This window comes from Salmo trutta, chromosome 16 (genome assembly GCF_901001165.1).
Source record: "Salmo trutta chromosome 16, fSalTru1.1, whole genome shotgun sequence".
NCBI classification, from domain to species: domain Eukaryota; kingdom Metazoa; phylum Chordata; class Actinopteri; order Salmoniformes; family Salmonidae; genus Salmo; species Salmo trutta.
In genome coordinates, this window is record NC_042972.1 from 38,583,944 (window position 1) to 38,609,765 (window position 25,822).

Below are 25,822 nucleotides of genomic sequence, written 5' to 3' on the forward strand. Positions count from 1 at the left end.
TTCAAACCGCCGTGAGACGCAGAGTAGGTGAACGGATGATCTCCGCATGTGTGGTTCCCACCGTGAAGCATAGAGGAGGAGGTTTGAGGGTGTGGGGGTGCTTTGCTGGTGACACTCTCAGTGTTTTATTTAGAATTCAAGACACACTTAACCAATTATGGCTACCACAGCATTCTGCAGCAATACGCCATCCCATCTGGTTTGCGCATAGTGTTACTATCATTTGTTTTTCAACACAACAATGAACCAAAACACCCCTCCAGGCTGTGTAAGGGGTATTTGACCAAGAAGGAGAGTGATGGAGTGCTGCATCAGATGACCTGGCCTCCACAATCACCCGACCTCAACCCAATTGAGATGGTTTGGGATGAGTGTAGGAAAAGCAGCCAACAAGTGCTCAGCATATGTTGGAACTCCTTCAAGACTGTTGGAAAAGCACTCCTCATGAAGCTGGTTGAGAGAATGCCAAGAGTGTGCAAAGCTGTCATCAAGGCAAAGGTTGGCTACTTTGAAGAATCTCAAATATAAATATGTTTTGATTTGTTCAACACTTTTTTGGTTACTTCATGATTCCATATGTTATTTCATAGTCTTGATGTCTTCCCTATTATTCTACAATGTAGAAAATAGTAAATAATAAAGATAAACCCTTGAATGAGTACATGTGTCCAAACTTTTTACTGGTACTGTATATAATGTAATTGTTCTTGGCATTTGCGGGAACACCAATAGCTGGAATGATAATTTTGAATAAGCAAGCTATCCAAGGTTTGAGGCAATTTGCAATCTGCATGGAGACCATATATAAGTGATTTTACAATTACATTGATAAAATGTAATTTGGTTATACTGCAGATTCCTTTTAATGACCAACTCTACTACACTGTACACAACATAATCCACATAGAAGTTCCTAATACCAATTTCCTCTACACCTAATCTTTGGCAGATATAGGTAACACTAGTCCACTCTGTGAAGTTAGGGGCCAAACTCAGGTACAATGGTCACCATTTAAAGTGCAGTATTTGACACATCGATCCTATTTAATACTCATTGTTTATGAGAATATATGCATGGAATTTTACACAATTCACAAATCTCAATCTAGGAAACATTTATCTTCTTTGTTTAACACTTTGCTTACTATATTTCCATCGACACAGACATTTGTGGATATATACTGTATACAAAACCATTTGTAGACCTATACATCGGAGTCTATCTGCATGTGTCAGATTCATTATATTGTCAATCACAGCACACCCCTCTTACCCAGGCTGCTGCCCTGAATCAGTATTGCATGCTGCAACAGCAAAGCCATTTTTGTAGAACGCTAGCTAACTTGTGAAGCAATCTCAGAATAAAACATGTTGAAAACCTCCTTGAGAAGGTAGGACACTCCATATCATGTGTTTTACATGGCTGGCAGTCTAAGTACTAAGGCCCTGGTTCAATATGACACATACAGTATCCTCCTACAAACATTTTCACTTGCTCAGTGCATTCATTTTGGGCTTTAAGAGCCTGCTGCTACTTATAGCTAGCGCTGTTAATACATTTCACAGTTTGATGACTCTGTATAAACATCTTTAAGATGTAAAAATGTCAAACCTAAAATGTAAATAGTTTTCCTGTAAAGTCTGTATTATTTGCTTTTCTGTTCTGTTCATCCACTGTTGATTGGAGATGTTTCGTCAAAAAATGCAAGTCTTAGCTTTTCGCTGCCCAGACTCAAACAAACTGCAAAGTATGCAATTCTTTGTAAACGTTGTTTTGATATTTTTTCTACATCTTGGTGTTCCTATGGAATCATCAGCCACAAGTGAATTTGTGTGTATAACAGAGCTATACAGTATGTTTTCAAAGAGCAACCACAGTACACTCTTAGAATTAGTGGAGACTTGAGTAACCCTGGAGATCCCTAAGGAACGCTTGGAGTTCCTCAAGGAACCATTGACGATCAATGGTTCATATTTGCACCTTTGGTTAGTTGAGACGTTCTTGGAGGAACCTTTAATGTTTTAATGTAGCAAAGGGTTCTTCAAATAATCTTTTCATAGGGGTTCCTCAAGGAACCTTTTTGAACTGGAAAGGTTCCCCCTATGTGTAATTTTTAGAACCCCAAAAAGTTATTCCAGACTTTTTTACTTCTAAGAGTGTATACTGTCAACAGCACAGAAAGAGAGCATTGTATATTCTATCTGTGAGTATAACTCATACTGGGACATGTTTATATATTTTTCCCACCTAGAGAGAATAATATCTCCTGCAGTATCAGGGCTCTTATAAAACCCCACAATCCACTGCAAAATGTGCCACTAAAACAGTCGATCCCTCTCCCAGCTCTCCACCAGTGTGAGGCGGCAAGTTGTTGTTGGGTAGCAGCCTGGTCTCACGGTTGAACCAGATGAAGTGTCAGTTCAGGCATGCTCTGGGGCTAAGTCAGTCTCACTCCTCACTCTCCTCCTCATCTCCCTTAGAGGTTTTGCTTGTGCGCTGGAAACAGTGGACAATGGAGGCCAGGAAAAAGCTGGTCATGATGGCCACTACAGACACAGAGATGCCAGAGAAGATGATGATAAGTAAGTCTGTTAAGGTAAGGGTGATCTGGCACTCCCGGAAGCTGTCCTGTGAGAGCTGGCTCAGGGACACCTGTCTGCCGTCCATGGGTAGTGAACACTCTATGCCCTCCACTCCTACAAGGGGACAAAGAAGAGAGATATGTTTAGGACCAGACAGAAAACCCAACAATAGAGCCTCCATTATAATTATCATCATGTAAAACAAACCGTCCCTCTGGCAGAACTATTATATTAACCTTAACAAATAACATCAACTCTCGAGATTTTGACCTCTAGATGCAATAACTTTTGTTATTCCAAGACACGTTTTTTTAAATCTTCTTTACTAAATGGAATGTCTGGATTCTTTTCAAATTCTATGAATTATGATCCTTGAGGTTAAATAGAAGTCAATTAACCAGATAAATCACTTGGCATAACCTCTGGTTTTTATTTACGGCATTGCTGGAACAGCCGGAAGGCAAGGAGCACCTTCACTGAACTCATCTCAAGACGTAAGCATTATAAATCGGTCTGTCATGCTCGCCAGTGTCCCAGTCACTATGAAAACTTCAATGACAACCATAGCTGAGGGAAGTAGGGGTGCTGGGGGTGCTGCACCCCCTGATAAATTGAAATTATTTTGCCCAAATTAGGCTGTAAAAAAATGATTTCCCCAAAAATGATATTATTCCAGTCTGAACAGACATAAATAAAATACTACACCAGAGATCATATTTTAGCTACAGTTGATCAATAGCTTCTAAAAATAGTTTTATCACAAGCACTTACAGTCAGGAAGACCACAATTTGGGCAGCACGTGCGCCACATATAGACAGCTTGTTGCGTTGTAGTCATAGTTATTAGTCATTCCACAGAAGGTTTTTGGAACCTCTAACCCTGGCACTTTGGCACTTAAACTCATGGGAAGACTAACAATGGCTGCCAGTCCTGAATATTATTGGTTGTGGCTGTTCGGAAAGCAAATGCCTACTGCTGAAAAGAGAAGACTAATCTGTCTGCAGAAGCTAACAAAAAAAATTCCCAACAACTTTTGAACAATTCTGAGCAAACAGTTTTTCAAAGTAGCTTATCTTGAGCACATCCGACATCACGGGTGAGTAGCCTATGCTTCATCTTCATCATTGGGTGAGTCAATGTCACTGGAAAGTTTATTTTGTAGCCAGGGTTTCCGATAGGTGCTGGATAAGTGACTGGGAAGATTGAAATTGATCAGACATTTGAGAAATGTACCAGTCATCCATGACATATAAGGGAGTCAACCCACGCAGCCAGCACCATCACAAAACGAGGGCTACAGGCCAAATGTCTTTAAAATAGCCTATAACATATTACAAAAACACAAATTATTGTGTTGATGTGTAGCAAAAGCAAAACTTTATAGCCTATTGTTTTATTGGTTTATAATTTACTAAAACAATAAGTGTCCACTTTACGGTTCAGCTGTCAGAGATTTGAGCACTAATTGCATCAGGGCATTGCATGCATAGGTATAGGAATATAATATTAATACAAACAAATATATATAAAGGAAGTGAAGCAAGTTTAGGCCTAGCCCCAGAGGGAGAGATAGAGGAGAGAGATAGAGATATGCATAATGTTAAAATACCAAGATGCATTTCTTTATCCTTGTCAGATAGGCTACTGTGTCTGCTGTACAGATATAGGTGTACAAAGGAGACTAATTTGTTCATTTCTGATCAGAATGTTTTTTATAAAGATAAGCATTATATTGTTTAGAATATGGGAGCAATTCTGGTAGGCCTAAAGCATTCTTTGTAACGGTTGTCCAAAGGAGTAGACCAAGGTGCTGCGTGGTAAGTGTTCATCTTGATATTTATTTTTACTCAGAACACAAACAAAATAATAAACAATGGTAAAACGACCGTCATGTCTTGCAGGCTTTACCGAGCAGAACAGAAATAAGATGCCACAACTCAAGGAGGGAAAAAGGGCTGCCTAAGTATGGTTCCCAATCAGAGACAACGATAGGCAGCTGCCTCTGATTGGAAACCATACCTGGCCAAAACATAGAAATATAAAACATAGAATGCCCACCCCACACCCTGACCTAACAAAATAGAGAAATAAACCGTCTCTCTCAGGTCAGGGCGTGACATTCTTCCTCACCTCAAATTCAACTGTCAGAGTCAGTTGGAGCGCTGGTGCTGATCCAACGCTCTTAACCACTAGCCATTGTTTATAGGAACATATGAGCACAGTATTATATTGTGGCAAACACCACATTATAGTCAGAGCTTAATTTGGCGAAAGAAAATGGCTCAACAGAATAAAACAAAACACACGTGAAATGGTTCAAACCTTTTTAACAGGCTATATTGCAGCAATTACCAAGAAAGGCTAGCAGTACAAAACAAGTGAAAGCAATAGGCTAATAACATTTATTTGCCAAAAGGCCTACTTATAATCTTAAACTAATTACAGAGCACACAATTAAAAAAACAGATCAAATTAATTTAGCCAACAACAATATCTCAACAGAGTGAAACAAAACACATTTTGATTATTTAAAGAACTGGCAAGATTAATACATATACAGTGGCAAGAAAAAGTATGTGAACCCTTTGGAATTACCTGGATTTCTGCATACATTAGTCAAAACATTTGATCTGATCTTCATCTTAGTCACAACAATAGACAAACACAGTGTGCTTAAACTAATAACACACAAATTATTGTATTTTTCTTGTTTATATTGAATACATAATTTTAACATTCACAGTGTAGGTTGGAAAAAGTATGTGAACCCCTAGGCTAATGCCTTTTCCAAAAGTTAATTGGAGTCAGGAGTCAGATAACCTGGAGTCCAATCAATGAGATGAGATTGGAGATGTTGGTTAAAGCAGCCCTGTCAGATAAAAAGCACTCACAAAATTTGAGTTTGCTAGTCACAAGAGGCATTGTCTGATTTGAACCATGCCTCAAACAAAAGCGATCTCAGAAGACCAAAGATGAAGAATTGTTGACTTGCATAAAGCTGGAAAGAGTTACAAAAGTATTTCTTAAAGCCTTGATGTTCATCAGTCCACGCGAAGACAAATTGTCTATAAATAGAGAAAGTTCAGCACTGTTGCTACTCTCCCTAGGAGTGGCCGTCCTGCAAAGATGACTGCAAGAGCACAGTGCAGTATGTTCAATGAGGTTAAGAAGAATCCAAAAGTGTTAGCTAAAGACTTACAGAAATATCTGGAACATGCTAACGTCTCTGTTGACGAGTCTACGATATGTAAAACACTAAACAAGAATGGTGTTCATGGGGGGACACCACAGAAGAAGCCACTGCTGTCCAAAAAAAACATTGCTGCACGTCTGAAGTTCACAAAATAGTACCTGGATGTTCCAAAATATTCTGTGGACAGATTAAACTAAAGTTGAGTTGTTTGGAAGGAACACACAACACTATTTTTAGAAAAAAAGGCACAGAACACCAACATCAAAACCTCATCCCAACTGTAAAGTATGGTGGAGGGAGCATCATGGTTTGGGGCTGCTTTGCTGCCTCAGGGCCTGGACAGCTTGCTATCATCGACAGAAAAATGTATTCCTAAGTTTATCAAGACATTTTGCAGGAGAATGTAAGGCTATCTGTCCGCCAATTGAAACTCAACAGAAGTTGGGTGACACGACAGGACAACGACCCAAAACACAGAAGTAAATCAACAACAGAATGGCTTCAACAGAAGAAAATACACCTTCTGGAGTGGCCCAGTACGAGTCCTGACCTCAAATCGATTTAAAATGCTGTGTCATGACCTTGAGAGTGGTTCACAAAAGATATCCTAAGAATATTGCTGAACTGAAACAGTTTTGTAAAGAGGAATGTCCAAAATTCCTCCTGACCGTTGTGCAGGTCTGATCCGCAACTACAGAAAACGTTTGGTTGAGATTATTGCTGCCAAAGGAAGGTCAACCAGTTATTAAATCCAAGGATTCACATACGTTTTCCACCATACACTGTGAATGTTTACACGGTGTGTTCAATAAAGACATGAAACCGTATAATTGTTTGTGTCTTATTAGTTTAAGCAGACTGTGTTTGTCTATTGTTGTGACTTAGATGAAGATCAGATCAAATTTTATTGCCAATTTATGCAGAAATCCAGATAATTCCAAAGGGTTCACATACTTTTTCTTGCCACTGTACCTACTATAATAGCAATGATATACAATAAGAATAATGCTAAAACAAGTTCCAAAATTGCATCCTACCTGAATAGCGAGTTGCACAGTAGCCTGCATTTGGTAACTTGTGTGTGTCACGACTTCCGCCGAAGTTGGTCCCGAAGTTGGTCCCATCACCGGTTTTCTAGTCACCACTGAACCACGTTTCATTTTCCATTTGTTTTGTCTTCATTGTACACACCTGGTTTCCATTCCATAATTCTTGTTCCTTATTTAACCCTCTGGTTTCCCCCTTGGTTTTGTGCATGATTGTTCGTGTCAAGTTGTCTCATTTATGTGAACTGGATTATTTGTCTCCTTTGTGGAAAATTGTTTTTGAGGAAAGTTAAGGTTATTACTCATCTCTGTGTCCTGCGCCTGACTCCGCATTACCTGCATCACCTAGACATTTGACAGAATCACACACCTACAACCAATGGAGTCAGCAGATGCACACAGCCCTCCTCTACCTGTGGAGGAGCGCGTCCAGCAGCACGCGACTGTTGCAAAGTCTCAGCACAGCCATGGATCGCGTGCTGCAAACCATTGGGCGATGGGAGAGAGGGGTTTTTCCAGCAACCCCATCATCATCACCTCAGCTCCCACAATAACGCACACCACTGTCCACCCCTCCTTCACCTGGACCCAATGGGATTTGGCTTGCGCTCCCGAGGGAATATGATGGGATGGCTGCCGGGTGCCAGGGGTTCCTACTCCAGCTAGAGCTCTACCTGGCGACCGTCCACCCAGCTCCTTCGGGATGCGAGAGTGTGAATGCCCTCATCTCCTGTCTATCTGGGAAAGAACTTGAATGGGCCAACGCCGTCTGAGGAAGGGAAGGAGCGGCGTTGGACAACTATGAGGATTTCACCCGACGCTTCCGGCGGTTTTCGATCATCCACCTGAGGGGAGAGCGGCAGGGGAATGCTTGTTTCATCTTAGACAGGGGATGAGGAGCGCACAAGACTTTGCACTGGACTTCCGAACTCTGGCCGCCGGCACGGGATGGAATGAGCGGGCCCTGATCGACCACTACAGGTGTAGTCTACGCGAGGACGTTCGTTGGGAGCTAGCCTGCAGGGACACCACCCTTACACTTGACCAGCTGGTGGACCTATCTATCCGGCTGGATAACCTGATGGCCTCCCGCGGACGTCCGGATCGGGGTCCGTCAGTTCCATCCCCCAGCACCTCCGATCCGACACCTATGGAGCTAGGAGGTGCTGCTCTGAGGGGTACCGGAGGGGGGGCCATTCCCTGCACCACCTGTGGCCGCAGAGGGCACACTGCTGGTCGGTGCTGGGGAGGTTCCCCAGGGAGTCGAGGTAGCAGGCATGTATTGACTTACCTGCATCACCTAGACATTTGACAGTGTGGTATTAAAAAATATTCTGCTAATGTCTTCTATCATTTAAATGATGTAGAATTGCATGAAAGGCTTTTATAAAAGGCACATTTTCTTTACCAGCCCTACAATTTTTTTTCTCCCATGTGTGGAATTCCTAAAAACTTGTCTGCTCAACTGTATGCCACTATGCAAATGCACCCCCAACTCAAAACATCTTCCTGTGGCTGTGATGACAACACAACACATTGTTGATTTCAAGGTTAGTTTTCACTCATCCCATTCATTTTAAGTCCCAAGGTTACATGAGCTGTGGATCATCGCCTCACTGAACCAATTCAAGTAAATATTTAAAGTGCCATTGACATGCCCTGTGCTGTGCTGATGGGATAACATTACGTGAGATGAGAGAGCTGGCTAGTTTACAGGCTGTAGTAGTTCCACTGATTCTACCTCCGCAAATGGAAGGCTTTTAGCTATGCGCTATGTGAGAGAGATTTTCAGGTGGCTTGGCTGCCCAACTCCCAAAACTGAACAGATTAAAATGCTATAATGTATTTTGGCAACTTCAAACAACCTTATCATACTACAGTATGCACTTACAATCCAGGATTTTATTGCCAGCTGAGCTAATACTGCCTTCGTATTTTCTTATGCTGTCTAGAATAGCAATGCAAAGTAATGAACAAACAAGCCTCTTGACAATTGATGCTGCAATGATGTTGGTTGACAAAACTCATTGTTAAACAGCTGATTAATTGGTCTAATTAGCTCATGTATTGTGTGCTAAATTACAATCATGGCTGTTTATGAAGGAGCTGATCGTGGACTACAGGAGACTGCAGAGAGAGCACGCCCCCATCCACACTGACAGGGCTGCAGTGAAGAAGGTCAAAAGCTTCAAGTTTCTCAACGTGCATGTCACTGAGGACATAAATTGTCCTCAGTGACGTGCCTCAGGAGGCTGAAGATATTTGGCTTGGCTCCTAAGACCGTCTCAAACTTCTACAGATGTACCATCGATAGCATTCTGTCGGGCTGTATCACCGCCTGGTATGGCAACTGCACCGCCTGCAACCACAGGGCTCTCCAGAGGGAAATCTAGAGCACCCAGTGTCACAGGAAGGCCAAGACAATCATCAAGGACCTCAGCCACCTAAGCCACAGCCTGTTCACCCCATTACAATCTAGAAGGCAGAGACAGTACATGTGCATCAAAGCTGGGACCAAGAGACCGATAAACAGCGTCTACCTCCATCAGAATGTTAAACATTCATCACTAGCCGGCATCCACCCAGTACCCTGCCCTGAACCTTAGTTTACTAGCCGGCTACCACCCGGTACTCTACCCTGCACCTTACCTGCTGCCCCATGTACATAGAGTCATTGAACACTGGTCACTTCAATAGTGTTTACATTCTGTTTTACCCACTTTATATCTCTATACTCTATTCTAGTCATGGCTCATCCTTTATACAGTGAGGGAAAAAAGTATTTGATCCCCTGCTGATTTTGTACGTTTTCCCACTGACAAAGAAATGATCAGTCTATAATTTTAATGGTAGGTTTCTTTGAACAGTGAAAGATAGAATAACAACAAAAAAATCCAGAAAAACGCATGTCAAAAATGTTATAAATTTATTTGCATTTTAATGAGGGAAATAAGTATTAATATAGGCAAATGTTAACTCCCAGGTGGGCAGAAAAGAAGCCTAGAGGAGGTGGGTGCATACTTACCATTGCCACAGGCCAAAGCATGCATGCACAAACGCTTTCCCACGCTCTCTCACACACACGTGCTGTCACACAGATAGCCCAGATTGTAGCAGCATGTTCTGCTGTGTGGCATAATGCTGTTTCTTTTATATGTTTCATAAACTTAAGGCTCAAACGAATATGTTACATCATCCACCATTTGCTCCACCCATTTAAAAGTGTCACAACACTTTGAAGTGCATGACCCCAGTAAAAGTAGCTGTCACCATTGGCGTCGGCTAATGGGGATCCTAATAAATAAAATAAAATCAAATGACAACTTACACCTAACCATTTTGTAAGCTTTTTCACTCCAGTATACATGTGCGCCGTCTATACATTATAGGCTTTTAAAATGGTATTACATGGTCAGATGGAAAGTTCACATGGACAGCCAAAGAAAGTTTATAAAGAGGCTGCATATCAATTCAACTCAAATTTGAGAGGAGTTGGGTATAGTTTTGGGATCGTATACATTGTTTATGCCAGCTTTGTTGTCCACTTAAGTAAGAGATTAATGGCCTCTGTTTGTATTCACACCACACTTTAAATGGCAAACTCATCACCCAGGAGACCCAGCCTTAGGCTCTGAGATGGGCTTGTCTCTCTGGCCACTCTGCCCCAGCATCACCCTACACATTGATTAATGAGATTGGAGATCAAAGTTTGCCTGTTTAACAGGGTCCTGTTAGAGTTACTGATATTAACTTTATCCTGCTCCCTGTGGGGCAAGACGACAGGCCCCATTTCCCCCCAGCACTAAATGAATCCCTGCTCAGCTGACAGTGGATATTTTTAACCTGTACTGATTATCCAGTTGTTAACATGTTATTTTATACATTATGCAGGAAACCACAGACACTTTTTCGATATGTGGAAATTACTGAAAATGGGTGAAATCAGTTTAAACCGAAAACGATAGGCCTTCATTATTTTGCAAATGGAGCAGTATTATGGCATTACCATTTATTTAAAGCAGCAATCAGCAGTTGAAACAATAACAAAACGTACTGTTTTGGTAAATGCTAAGGGATTGAGCTGGAGAAATGTAACAACTATCAATAGTTTTAACAATGTTTTGAGGCTATATAGTGTTTGTTAACATTTACTTTGTTTACAAATACTGGAGTAAATAAAACATGCTTATATTTTGGGTTATCATTTTATATTTACATTTTAGTCATTTAGCAGACGCTCTTATCCAGAGCGACTTACAGTAGTGAATGCATACATTTCCTACATTTTTTTCCCCCGTACTGGTCCCCCATGGGAATCGAACCCACTTCCCTGGCGTTGCAAACACCATGCTCTACCAACTGAGCCACACGGGACTTGATGGGGGATGAGATTTTAACTAAGTTCATGAGGCATTTCTAAGTTATATTCTTCAAGAATCAATGGGTACATATTATACATTTATCAGTCCAAAAATGGATGTAGCAACTGCAGGTTGCCGCTTTAATAGAAAAAAATGCCAATATTTCAACACTGTGCCCCAAATATTTGTGCAATTTACTGTACATACACTAAGCTTCAGTGGACACCTGTTACGCAAATCCTCTTTATTATATAATTCGGACACGATAATTCTGACTGGGACGATCTCGAAAATACTGTCTGTCTCTGAGACAAACATCCTAGTTTGATTTCCTATAGATGACAGACAGCTCCTTTAGTTCCTGTCTCCCACAGGCTCTGTAGTTTCTTGTGACAGACTGAAATGATTTGGTTCTGGGTGCTGGGATTACAGTCTCTGTAACTGGCCTCTATACAAGCCACAATGGTATTATGTGCAGATGTTACAAGACAGAACATCTAGCCTCTTGAGCTGACATCTGTTTTCCACTGTTCTGATATGGCTGTATTCATCAATCTAGCAAGAAGGCTTATGTAGATTGGCTTTCACCTGAAAAAAACACTTTCAACTCATATTATGTAGTACAGAATAAAAGTATAATAAACCATATACAAATATGATGACATCATAGTGAAATCTTGACATGCAACTGAACAAGCCGTTTCATACGTTATAATATGTCTATATGTAGATCAAATCAAACGTTATTCGTGACGTGCGCCGAATACAACAAGTGTAGACCTTATTGTGAAATGCTAACTTACAAGCCCTTAACCAACAGTGCAGTTCAAGAAGAGTTAAGAAAATATTTAACAAATAAATTAAAGTAAAAAATAATAAAAAGTAACATAACATAAACGAGGCTATATAATGAGGGTGTACCGGTACCGAGTTAGTGTGCGGAGGTACAGGTTAGAGGTAATTTGTACATGTAGGTAGGGGTGAAGTGACTATGCATAGATAATAGACAGCGAGTAGCAGCAGTGTACAAAACAAATGGAGGGGGGGGTCAGTCAATGTAATAGTCCAGTGGCCATTTGATTAATTGTTCAGCAGTCTTATTGCTTGGGGGTCCACTTTTGGTCCTAGACTTGGCGCTCCGGTACCGCTTGCCGTGCGCTAGCAGAGAAAACCGTCTATGACTTGGGTGACGAGAGTCTCTGACAATTTTATGGGCTTTCCTCTGACACCACCTATTATATAGGTCCTGGATTGCAGGAAGCTTAGCCCCAGTGATGTACTCGGCAGTATGCACTACCCTCTGTAGCACCTTACGTTCAGATGCCGAGTAGTTGCCATACCAGGCGTTGATGCAACCGGTCAGGATGCTCTCGATGGTGCAGCTGTAGAACTTTTTGAGGATCTGGGGACCCATGCCAAATCTTTTCAGTCTCCTGAGGAGGAAAAGGTTTTGTTATGCCCTCTTCACAACTGACTTGGTGTGTTTGGACCATGATAGTTTGTTGGTGATGTGGACACCAAGGAACTTGAACCTCTCGACCCGCTCCACTACAGCCCCGTTGATGTGAATGGGGGCCCGCTTTTTCTGTAGTCCATGATCACCTCCTTTGTCTTGCTCACATTGAGGGAGAGGTTGTTGTCCTGGCACCACACTGCCAGTTCTCTAACCTCCTCCCTATAGGCTGTCGTCAGCAAACTTAATGATGGTGTTGGAGTCGTGTTTGGCCACGCAGTCGTGGGTGAACAGGAAGTACAGGAGGGGACTAAGTACACACCCCTGAGGAGCACCAATGTTGAGGATCAGCGTGGCAGACGTGTTGTTGCCTACCCTTACCACCTGGGGGTGGCCCGTCAGGAAGTCCAGGATCCAGTTGCAGAGGGAGGTGTTTAGTCCCAGGGTCCTTAGCTTAGTGATGAGCTTCGTGGGCGCTATGGTGTTGAACGCTGAGCTGTAATCAATGAACAGCATTCTCACATAGGTGTTCCTTTTGTCCAGGTGGGAAAAGGCAGTGTGGATTGCGTCATCTGTGGATCTGTTGGGGCGGTATGCGAATTGAAGTGGGTCTAGGGTATCTGGGAGGATGCTGTTGATGTGAGTTACAATCAGTTTTAGGCACATCTACCCAAAATATTTGACCTTTTTATTACTTTACCCAAAATATCATGACATTAGTGCAAGTCAAAATGTATGACATTTGTGAACATCTAAATCAACATTTTGGCCATTTTTTCAGTGTGTCCACCCTATCGATAAGGAGACGTTGTTTTTGACAAAATTACTTTTGTAATTTGTATTTTTTTTAACGTATTTTAGGAAGTGTGTAGGTCGCATTCTTTATTGTACAGCTATGAAAGTTATATATTTAGAACTGCCTGTTCCGTAGGAATCCAGTGTCATGTCTGTGTAGTGAGCAAGTCAACCTAAAGAGCTGCTTTTCTAAGGATCGCCCCTTTGATGTGAAGTAGCAGAGATGACAAAATTGATTGTAATGATACAGCCAACCACTAGAGGGGGCCATAGGCACGTTTATTCAACAGAGAGGCCTCTGAGTGTCCTTGAACTGTCACATTTTTATTGTTCTGACTTATAAAACTGTGGGAAATTAATCAAATAAGTAATGTAAACATACTATCAGTAATTACCAGTAAATCTAGTGCCTGAAATCGGCCACTGTAGTCTTAAGAGTCAACTGTACCAAATTCTCAATCATTGCCAGAACTATATCTTATTTCCGCCAATTATTTTTATTTTTTTATTTCACCTTAATTTAACCAGATAGGCTAGTTGTGAACAAGTTCTCATTTACAACTGCGACCTGGCCAAGATAAAGCAAAGCAGTGCGACACAAACAACAACACAGAGTTACACATGGAATAAACAAACATACAGTCAATAATACAATAGAAAAAGTCTATAGTGTGTGCAAATGAGGTAGGATAGGGAGGTAAGGCAATAAATAGGCCATAGTGGCGAAATAATTACTATGTAGCAATTAGACACTAGAGTGATAGATGTGCAGAAGATGAGTGTGCAAGTAGAGATACTGGGGTGCAAAGAAGCAAAATGAATAAAATAAATAACAGTATGGGGATGAGGTAGTTGGATGGGCTATTTTCAGATGTGCTATGTACAGGTGCAGTGATCTGTGAGCTGCTCTGACAGCTGGTCCTTAAAGCTAGTGAGGGAGATATGAGTCTCCAGCTTCAGTGATTTTTGCAGTTCGTTCCAGTCATTGGTAGCAGAGAACTGGAAGGAAAGGCGGCCAAAGTAGGAATTGGCTTTGGGGGTGACCAATGAAATATACCTGCTGGAGCGCGTGCTACGGGTGGGTGCTGCTATGGTGACCAGTGAGCTATGGCGGAGCTTTACCTAGTATAAGGGCTTTGGTGGCAAAACAGATGGCACTGTGATAGACTGCATCCAATTTGCTGAGTAGAGTGTTGGAGGCTATTTTGTAAATGACATCGCCGAAGTCAAGGATCGGTAGGATAGTCAGTTTTACGAGGGTATGTTTGGCAGCATGAGTGAAGGATGCTTTGTTGCGAAATAGGAAGCCAATTCTAGATATAATTTGGGATTGGAGATGCTTATTGTGAGTCTGGAAGGAGAGCTTACAGTCTAAACAGACACCTAGGTATTTGTAGTTGTCCACATATTCTAAGTAGATATGGACGGTCGGGCGGGTGTGGCAGCGATTGGTTGAAGAGCATGCATTTAGTTTTACTTGCATTTAAGAGCAGTTGGAGGCCACGGAAGGAGAGTTGTATGGCATTGAAGCTCGTCTGGAGGTTAGTTAACACAGTGTCCAAAGAAGGGCCAGAAGTATACAGAATGGTGTCGTCTGCGTAGAGGTGGATCAGATATTAGTGAGTAATAGCCATAGTCTATTACTGCTATCACCATAAATACAGTATGGGCCACAAGAGTAAGGTGCACCAATATAGAGTCATCCAGAATATGATACAGCTAGAAACCAATTCGGTTGGCCAGCACGCAGAGGTATGGGCAACCACATGGTTATGTTACAGCTAGTGCTGCCTCGTGATGGATTACAGTCAGGATTACAGCCAGCCTTGGGGATAGTGGTGTCCATTTGTATCCCACTTCCTGTCTCCTGGGTGATTGATCTAGCTGGCTGTCGTTAGGCTGATTTCGGAGGATTGTCTCTACTCCCACTTCAACACAACAGTGGCTGTTGTGATTTATTCCAACGTCGATAGCAGAAGAGTGAGAATCATACAGGCAATTATCTCATAATTCCTAATTAAACTGTGGAATGGGTATACATGTATTTTCTATTACTCAAAGACAATCACAGAGAAGAAATCAAAGAAAAATAAGAACAGAGTCAGAGGGAGATAGAGAGTGGGAACAGACAAATAGGGATGGAGTAGAGTGTCTGAATTAACAAAGTGACAACCCTTCATGTGACAGTGAGGCCAAGTGTGAGTCATTCAAATCAGGAGGGGTTTACCTTATGCACAGGGACTCAGTGATCTCATAGTCACATGGGGATATTCTCAGCACAAACATTTAGCATGGCTCATTCAACACACATGCACACATAAAAACAGACACAAAATCCGCAGCTGTATAAAGCACTAGCTTGATCTTTCTTTTCTCAGAATGATATACTTGCCATTTAGACATCTATTACTCATAACGTAGCACTTTTTTGATTGCTTTCTAAGCTATACACTTCAATGTCAGCTTGAATTCATTCAACGTTAAATAAATATTAAATGGCCAAGGTCAAATGCACTCTCTTCACAAGTAAGTAAAATAATACATTTTCCCTGACATCCATGCCCGAGGCAAAGACAGTTGATGATTTTGTAATGTAATGCAATGTTAACTCCGAACTGAATATAATATGAGACAGTGATGTGGAAGGCCAGTGAATTCACAGTGACGTCATATTTACAGAGCTGCTCATGCAGTGTGGTAACAGCTCTCTGTGGAGTAACCTGATAGGCTGTGAAGGAACATTTTGACATTGACCCTGTCACATGAGCTGTGGATCATGAACAGTGTTGATAGCTGTGTCTTATTAAGCCTCAGACACTGGCCCATGGGACCCATGGGAGCTAGGCCGCCCTGCCCTGCTATGCCCTGCTTTGGCCTGCCCTGTGGATGACTGTGGCTCCTGTTACCCAGCTAGTCACTGTGGTATCAGCCTGGTCTTATAGACTAGACGTAACATAGTAAATATAAATCCAGGGCACTCAAATTGTGTGATATGTTACGTTTGGTATGGTTACATAAGACAGAAGGTTACTTAAAAATGATACTTCTGGATTTTGGCAAGTCGGAGTCAGATGAACTCGTGGATACCATTTTTATGTCTCTGTGGCCAATAAGAAGGAAGTCAGAGGTAGTTTTGCGAGCCAATGCTAACTAGCGTTAGCGCAATGACTGGAAGTCTATGGGTATCTACTAGCACTAGTTAACAACTTCCTTCAAACTGCAAGCAGAGACATAAAAAGGGTATCCCATGAGTTCATCTGAGTCTGGGGAAGTAGATAAAGGGTATCATTGCCAAAATCCCAAAGTATACCTTTACCTTTAAGGCAAAAACGAAGGTAGGGTGGCTGGTTGAGGTAGATGGGTAGACATATAATGCGAACATCTAGCAACCAAAAGGTTGCGTGTTCGATTCTCACCTTGGACAACTTTAGTATTTTAGCAATTTTGCAACAACTTACAAATGTTTTTCTACTTTGCAACTACTTAGAATGTTAGCTAACCCTTCCCATAACCCTAACCTTAACCTACCTTAACCCTAACCCGAACCTAACCCTTTCCCCAAGCCATAAGACTGCTAAATAGCTAACAGAATGGCTACATGGTCTATCAGAGTTGATCCTTGTATATTATTTTTGTTTTTGCACTGTCTTTATGCACCCTCACAGGACTCAACACACTCACGCACACTGACACTCCAACACGCACATACATGCGTGCACATTTGCACTGACTCTACACATACGCAAACACAAACACATACAATCATCATTTACGCTGCTGCTACTCTGTTTATCATATATCCTGATCCCTAGTCACCTTACCCCATACATACAGTGGCTTGCGAAAGTCCTCACCCCACTTGGCCTTTTTCTTATTTTGTTGCCTTACAACCTGGAATTAAAATGACTCTTTTGGGGTTTGTAGCATTTGATTCACACAACATGCCTACCATTTTCAAGATGCAAATTTTTTTTTAATGTGAATGAAAACTAAAAATAAGACAAAAAAATTAACTTGAGCATGCATAACTATTTTTTATAACCCAACCCTGATCTGTACTCCACAACTTTGTCCCTGACCTGTTTTGAGAGCTCCTTGGTGGTGCCGCTTGCTTGGTGGTGCCCCTTGCTTTGTGGTGTTGCAGACTCTGGGGCCTTTCAGAACAGGTGTATATATACTGAGATCATGTGACAGATCATGTGACACTTAGATTGCACACAGGTGGACTTCATTTAACAAATTATGTGACTTCTGAAGGTAATTGGTTGCACCATATCTTATTCATGGGCTTCATAGCGAAGGGGGTGAATACATATGCACGCACCACTTTTCCGTTTTTTATTTGTGTTTTTTTTAACCTGTTGGGGGTAGGGGGCAATATTTGCACAGCCGGATAAAAAACGTACCCGATTTAATCTGGTTATTACTACTGCCCAGAAACCAGAATATGCATATAATTATTGGCTTTGGACCCTAAAGACCCTAAAGTTTCTAAAACTGTTTGAATGGTGTCTGTGAGTATAACAGAACTCATTTGGCAGGCCAAAACCTGAGAAGATTCCAAATAGGAAGTACCCTCTCTGACCATTCCTTGGGCTTCTTGGCTCTGTTTAAAGAAAATGTAGGATCTTTGCTGTAACGTGACACTTCCTACGGCTCCCATAGGCTCTCAGAACCCGGGAAAAAGCTGAATGATGTAATTCCAGTCGCTGGCTGAAAAACTTTAGCGCCTTGGTTAAGTGGTCGTTCAGAGGACCATCAGACTGAGGCTCGTGCACGAGGGGATCCCATGTTTTTACTTTCTCTCTCTTTGAACGTAAACACGCTTTCCCGGTCGGAATATTATCGCTTTTTTACGAGAAAAATTGCATAAAAATTGATTTTAAACAGCGGTTGACATGCTTCGAAGTACGGTAATGGAATATTTAGAATTTTTTTGTCACGAAACGCGTCGGGCGCGTAACCCTTCTTTACCCTTTCGGATAGTGTCTTGAACGCACGAACAAAACGCCGCTATTTGGATATAACTATGGATTATTTGGGACCAAACCAACATTTGTTATTGAAGTAGAAGTCCTGGGAGTGCATTCTGACGAGAACAGCAAAAGTAATAACATTTTTCTTATTGTAAATCTGACTTTGGTCAGGGCTAAACTTGGTGGGTGTCTAAATAGCTAGCCCTGTGATGCCGGGCTATCTACTCAGAATATTGCAAAATGTGCTTTCACCGAAAAGCTATTTTAAAATCGGACATAGCGAGTGCATAGAGGAGTTCTGTATCTATAATTCTTAAAATAATTGTTATGTTTTTTGTGAACGTTTATCGTGAGTAATTTAGTACATTTTTTGTAAATTCACCGGAAGTTTGCGGGGGGTATGCTAGTTCTGAACGTCACATGCTAATGTAAAAAGCTGTTTTTTTATATAAATATGAACTTGATTGAACAAAACATGCATGTATTGTTTAACATAATGTCCTAGGTGTGTCATCTGATGAAGATCATCAAAGGTTAGTGCTGCTGTGGTTTGGGTTTATGTGACATTATATGCTAGCTTGAAAAATGGGTGTCTGATTATTTCTGGCTGGGTACTCTGCTGACATAATCTAATGTTTTGCTTTCGTTGTAAAGCCTTTTTTAAATTGGACAGTGTGGTTAGATTAACGAGAGTCTTGTCTTTAAAATGGTGTAAAATAGTCATATGTTTGAGAAATTGAAGTAATAGCATTTCTAAGGTATTTGAATAACGCGCCACAGGATTCCACTGGCTGTTACGTAGGTGGGACGATTTCGTCCCACTGGCCCTAGAGAAGTTAAACAAGTTATTTTTTCATTTCACTTCACCAATTGGGACTATTTTGTTTATGTTCATTACATGAAATCCAAATTAAAATCATTTAAAATATAGGTTGTAATGCAACAAAATAGGAAAAACGCCAAGGGGGATAAATACTTTTGCAGGGCACTGTATCTACCTCTAACAGTCCAGTATCCCTGCACATTGTAAATGTGGTATTAGAACTGACCTGTTTGGAGAGCCTAGCTAACGTTCGCCACCTAGCTTACTTTAGCATTAGCGTTAGCCACCTTCACCACCTAGCTAACATTAGCCACAATAAATTGGAATTCGTATCATATCAAACGTTTTGCGATTTTGTTAATATATTTTTGCAATTTGTAACATATCATACGAAATGGATCATACAAAACAAATTAATACTTACCATACAAAACCGAACTTATCATGCTAATTGAGTATCCCGGATTTACATTTACTATGTTACGTCTCCCCTGAGTCCTAGTTGGTGTTATAGAATGGTGTTGCTCTAAATGATACATGTTCCTCCTTAACCCAAGAGCTCTGGAGACAGCAGTGGATCATGTTGACACTCATTCCCTGATAAAACATTTAGGCACCTGATTGGTGGCAGACAGGCAGACCTGCACAAAGGAACGGCCCCTCAGACGAGTGGACTGACTGACATCTGATTACAAAGCCTGTATCCTTGACAGGTTTATGGAGAGAGGTTGTCAATTGATATGCAAGGTTGGTAATCTTTACATATTATGCAGATGAATATCTGTTATTACTCATTTTACAACAGTTACATTATCTACTGACTGTCTATGGGGATCCACAGTCAATTGGGACTCTGAAAGAATACATCAATAGGTATAATTAGATAATATGTGTCTTGGACATCTGTTAATTTGGTTAAAAAAAGTCATCTGGACAGTGACCCTTTTAATCCATAAAAGCCCAACATATTTGGCATTTACAACACAGTCAACACAGTTACTCAATCAGAGTTATTCAAACAGAGTATGCACAACTTATTCTGTGTGCAGTGCAGTGGACTGGTACAGTACAGTATGTTTATCACATGGGATATCAGCATGTGAGAACAGGCACAAACAGGTCCAGAGCATGTCTACACTGCTGCTGCTAAAGTAATGCTAAACAGGGTCTAATCCATAATAACAGGATTAGGACAGAAGGGGAGATTCATGGGTGGTGAGTTGGGAATGATTTGATGGGTGGAGGAATTTGTCTATATTTTCATTACTCCATGTTTCCATGGACACTCTATGGTAATATAAACTGACTGTTGATGCTGTTTGTGCATTAATCCTAACCATTACAATTTTAGCTCTGGATTCAAGGGTACCATTATTCTCGGACAAATCATGCACCCAAGGAGGATGCTGATGATGGTTCTGTGAAGTGTTGATACATGTTGAAGAGCTTATCAAGTCAGCCTTGTTCTATAAATTACTGTCCATCCTTTACTGTAGGAATAGTGGTGGTCAACAGACCTACCCCCAAACACATGCACACATACACACATGCACTCAAGCGTACACGCACGCACACACACAAACACACACAAACTCACACAGACACACACACTCACCACTCATGAATCAGGTCCTGTCATAATACTCAAGAATATTTTGGGTGGTTTGAAGTTTTCACACCAACACATCTGTTCAGCAAGAGATACTTGGTATTGTTAGCAGTGTGTAGGTGTGTCTGACTCTAATCTATCATTTGGAACAGTTTCTGTATGTGTGGTTCACAACAATTCCTACACAATGTGAGCAGTTGAGAAGAGACTGGTTGAATCATACACAGATTTTCAGATACCCTGGACCCATGAGAAATTACATTTACTTGAAAATGCATTTGGAGCTGCAGCCAGGGACTTGATTTCAAATGTACAGCTTTCTTAATTTTACCCATATGCATCAGCAACATTTCCTATTCTTAATGAGCACAGAGGCAGTCCCAGAATAATACTGTACCCCTGTGCTCTACGAATTTCCTACTTGCAAATGCATTCATCAATATGTACTGTATCACGCATATGCCCAGTGCTGATGCAAACTGCATAGTGTTCTTCAGGTCTACTGCTAAATAAAGTTATAAAGACTGTGTGTGAGTGTGTGTATGTTTGGTTGATGATGCTAAATAGAAAAGGTCACTGTGGTTTATTAATGGTTAGCAGGTGGTTTTGCCTCCTAGCCAGGTCACACAGTAAACACTGATTTGAATGTAAATACATTACATGAGGTGAGACGCTGCACTGCTAACTCAATATGAGAGTGCATCTCGGGGCCCAGTTGGCAGGTATGCCAGAGGGGTTGGCTGACTGGGCCAATGGCCTGTTGTTTGTTGCTGCTGATGTGTGCTTTTCCAGCATATCTAATAGAATTCATTACAGCCTGCAGTAGATAACACTGAGGACAAGTGATGAATGCATTTGCAGCTTCTTACCATGGAGAATGAGGTATTCCTGACAATTTATCAACTTCTCTTTCTCACACAGACCCAACTTTTTGCAGATGCTTTCTTATTGAGCAGTAGGAGGGAGAGGAACAAGGTTGGCAATTGCATGGTATAGCACTAACTAAATGTGTGAGGATGTTTTTGTTAGTTGTCAGCAGTTTGCAATGTCCACCCACTGCTTGTGTCCACACAAGCCTCTAAAAAACATAACTACTTCCATTCCTATGATTTAAAAAGAAGATAGAAGTAAAGTTACGGGAGCTTCCTGAATGGCGCAGGGGTCTAAGGCACTGCATTGCAGTGTTGCGGCGTCACTACCGGCCGTGACCGGGAGTCCCATAGGGAGCCGCACAATTTGCCCAGCGTTGTCTGGGTTAGGGGAGCGTTTGACTGGGGGGGCTTTACTTGGTTTATTGCGCTCTAGCAACTCCTTGTGGAGGGCCGGGCGCTTGCAGGCTGACTTCGGTCGTCAGTTGAACAGTGTTTCCTCCAACACATTGGCGCGACTGGCTTCTGGGTTAAGTAAACAAGTGTTAAGAAGCGAGTGTTAAGAAGCACGGTTTGGTAGGTCATGTTTCGGGGGACTCGTACTCGACTATCGCCTCCCTTGAGCCCGATGAGACAAGATAGTTATCATGAAATTGTGGAGAAAAATGGTGTAAAAAAATAAAGAAGTAAGGTTATGTGAACATGATGTCCATATCCACAGGGTAATATTTACAGTATCTTAGCACACAGACATAATGGACAGGATCCACGGCCTGTTAGCAGCTTTACTCACTTTGCCTGAATTATAGATTGTATTAGTTTATCTTAGTAATACTTTCTCCATCAAACACCGGAGGAAATCATATTTTTAAAAGGATAAAAGCCTATTTAGGCTTTTATGGGACGATCTTTGTCCTTACATTGTGTTGATGTCCCATATTTATGTAGATCGTCATGTAATGTCCCCCGTCTAACGACCTTGGCAGCTGTGCACGCTTATTTATGTACTATGTCTATTGGTTCATATGCCCACTTATGTATTCATTATGTTTATGCTGTGAATCTTGGAATTGAATACAGTGCACATGTACAGTATACTGTACATCCACAGATGTCATCACAGTGTATTATCACATTCATCAGGGGTTATTTTAGCAGACCTGAACTATTTGACCCTTCGTGCAAATATTCAAACATAGTGTGCTGTATGTTAGTGGATTCTATATATTAACTGGTGGTCTATACACAGTCTTGCTAAAATGATTATCATGAATAAATGTCCTCTGCTTTTTCAAGGACAATATCTAAATAATATTAAAATGGGATGTCAAGCAAACAACATGTGGCTGTCCTATTGTTAGTAGCTCCAAATACAACGATTGGTGACTGGAGTAATGTGGAGTAAATTCTGAACGTGAAGAGGTTGTAAAATGTGAAACTATTGAATTACTACAGAGTAGGCTACTATGAATCCCGTAGTCTGGGATTTGTTATGTTTCTATCTTGAAAGAGTGGAAGAAATGAGCATCTCCACAATTGGGCTTTGTTTCCTTCTGCATTACTAACACATGAATCCCAGAACAATAACCTCTGGGTTTGGATGTTCAGTCTAATAATCTCCATGTAAGCAGATGTTACCCTTTGTGGGATACACACTCCTGTGGGAGAATTATCATCCCCTTTGTCTTTTGTTGTTTTCCAGATTTGCGTGCCTGAGACACAGAGAGGGAGAGATAGAGAAAGAGAGAGATGGGGCCCACACCAACACATCAATGCCGTAACTTCACCTAACTCACCCAGGCAGAAACACAATGGTGAAGGACCCGATGGCCTCCAGCCTCCACCACCAGGAAGGAGAGAGGAAGGGCTTGGTTACATTGGTCATACAAACAACACTCACTAATTGATTGATTTAGCACAACGTTAATAGACCACCAGCCTGAGGAGAGAGGCAGGTGTTTGGCATGGACGGTACACTATGCACACAGCCATGGCAACATCTCATGCTCAAGCAGAATTGAAAACGTGAGGTGTTGGTTTTCTGTTGTTGTGTTTGTTTTGCTGCTGTGGATGAAGCTGCAGACAGTCTGTGGTGTAATAAATCTGAGACCATCCCCCTGAAGGTCTCCCCCCAGAGCTCGTCTCTCATTCTCTTTCATTACTCTCCCTGGCACTGTGGATTTAGCCAGGAAAGAAGGAGGAAACCAAAATTAGAACAGACGAAGAGGTTCCTCTTTCTACTGGGAAAATATAAATAGAACACACAGCAATAGCATGGCAGAAGATTTGCTAAGATAATATTATCTTAGTGTTGCACGGCTTTCCTTTTTTTAGGTCAAGCAAGCTGTAAGTAAAGTAGCATCCCCCTGACAAAGCCACTTACCATTTGGAAGCTTGTGACTGTTTTCCTCCAGCCATGCAAACAGGTTGGCAAAGTTGCAGTTGCACACCCAAGGGTTGCCCTCCAGCCTCACCACCCGTAAAGAGGGCAACTGGCTCAGCGCCCCCACCTGAAGGCCAGACAGGGCGTTACGCTCCAGCTCCAGTTCACGCAGCGAGGTGAGGCCCAGGAACGCATCCTCGTTGACCATGCTCAGATAGGGGTTGTTACCCAGGCGGAGTTTGATCAGGCTACGGGACTGCCCAAAGGTGCCCGAGGGGATGTCAGTCAGGTTGTTGCTGCCCAAGTCCAGAAACACCAGCCTGGAAGAGGTGCTGAGGGTTCCCGGCTCGATGTGGGACAGAGAGTTGTTCCGCAGGTCCAGGTAGACCAGGTCACTGTAGAGCACTAGGAAGTCAGAGGGAATGCGGGGGATCCAGTTGTCAGACAGAAGGAGTCTGCGGACGTCCAAGGGGATTTCATCAGGAAGACGGATGAGTCCACGGCCGCTGCAGTCCACAGTGTGGGGATCCGGGCACAGGCAGCTCGCTGGGCAGTTTTCCCCCTGAGCCCGCAAGACAGAGGACAGCAAGACGAGGAGAGGCTGGAGCCAGCAGACACATGGCAACATGGTCAACAGGGTAAGCGCAGAGAGGAGGAGTGGAGGCTTGGGGTGAGGAAGAATAGGAAGGGGTGTCGGGAAAGAGAAGGGGGCGTGAGGGTCAGAGGTCAGGAGATTAGGAAAGGGAAGGGGAAGGGGAGAACGAGAGGGGAAAAGGAGGGATCAATCCCTCTGCAGGAGCATCTTGACGTTCTTGAGATGAAAATCTGAGAAAGCTCCGGCATCGAGCAGCGAGAGAGCAGCGTCGAGCGCTGTTTTCCAAGAGATCATGTAGCAAGCTGCCTGGAGAGAATAGCAAGCTGCTGGCTTTGAAGAAGCTAGGGTAGGGAGATAGCAAGCAGTGAGAGGGAGACAGCGAGAGTGAGGGCGAGAGCTTTGCAGAAAGAGGAAGGTTGCTTAGCTGGGGTAAATAGAAACTGGCAAAGCAGGAACAGAGCAACATTAGAGGCACAGACAGGGAGAGGGAGGCTGAGGAGGGGGCTCTGTCCGCCGGGTTAACCCACAGTCGATCTTGTGGGATTGATTGAGGAGGACACATGGGTCTCTGACACAAAAGGATACGCGCTGGGGTGATTCAGTCTCAGGCAGATCAAGTGAAGAGTGAAATTGTTGCATCTCTCCATTTGTCTCTGGTATCTGCGTGGGAATGATTGTCGATCTGCCTGCTGATCTACGAGAGACAATCGCACAGTAACACAGCTGAAGTGAATGCAAGTTTTTTTAATTCTGTCTCTACCTCCCTGTGCTCTGCTCTGCCATTCGCCGGCAGAGCAGAGCTAGATAAAACACTCCCCAGCTGGGTCCCGACGCTCTGTTGCTATGGAGAGAGAATCCAAATATCCGTGGAGGAGTCATATTCACGCGGATGACAATCCTGAATTTAGCACAGTAGCAGTCAATCGAATGTCTGTCTGTCTCAGAATGTGTTACCAGGGTTTATCTCATGCCCTCCTCCTCATTGCTATGAAGGAGGTGTGCCTTTACAATGTTGACAACGCGTGATGTCACTTCCTACTGTTAAAATATGAGGGTCCATTCCCTCTGAAAAATTATACAATTTTTTCCCAATAATTTATGTTACTTATGAAAATAAATGCATAATTAAATTATC

At 42.2% G+C, this 25,822-nt stretch overlaps 1 protein-coding gene across 1 annotated transcript; it reads right to left on the reverse strand.

Moving 5' to 3' along the window:
- Positions 1 to 838: 838 nt before the first annotated feature.
- Positions 839 to 25,613, reverse strand: LOC115150720 (leucine-rich repeat-containing protein 38-like). Its single transcript, XM_029694273.1, has 2 exons — positions 24,093 to 25,613; positions 839 to 2,697 (listed from the first exon to the last, which is right to left on the reverse strand). The coding sequence occupies exons 1-2, from the start codon at positions 24,718 to 24,720 to the stop codon at positions 2,450 to 2,452; spliced, it is 876 nt and encodes a 291-aa protein (XP_029550133.1). The 5' UTR covers positions 24,721 to 25,613; the 3' UTR covers positions 839 to 2,449.
- Between the last annotated feature and the right edge of the window lie 209 nt (positions 25,614 to 25,822).

Excerpts from the sequence above, each read along its gene's own strand:
- LOC115150720 (XM_029694273.1), bottom strand. The coding sequence starts at position 24,720 with ATGTTGCCATGTGTCTGCTGGCTCCAGCCTCTCCTCGTCTTGCTGTCC. Across the intron at positions 2,698-24,092 it reads CAGTCACAAGCTTCCAAATG|GAGTGGAGGGCATAGAGTGT; the intron begins GTAAGTGGCTTT and ends GTCCCCTTGTAG.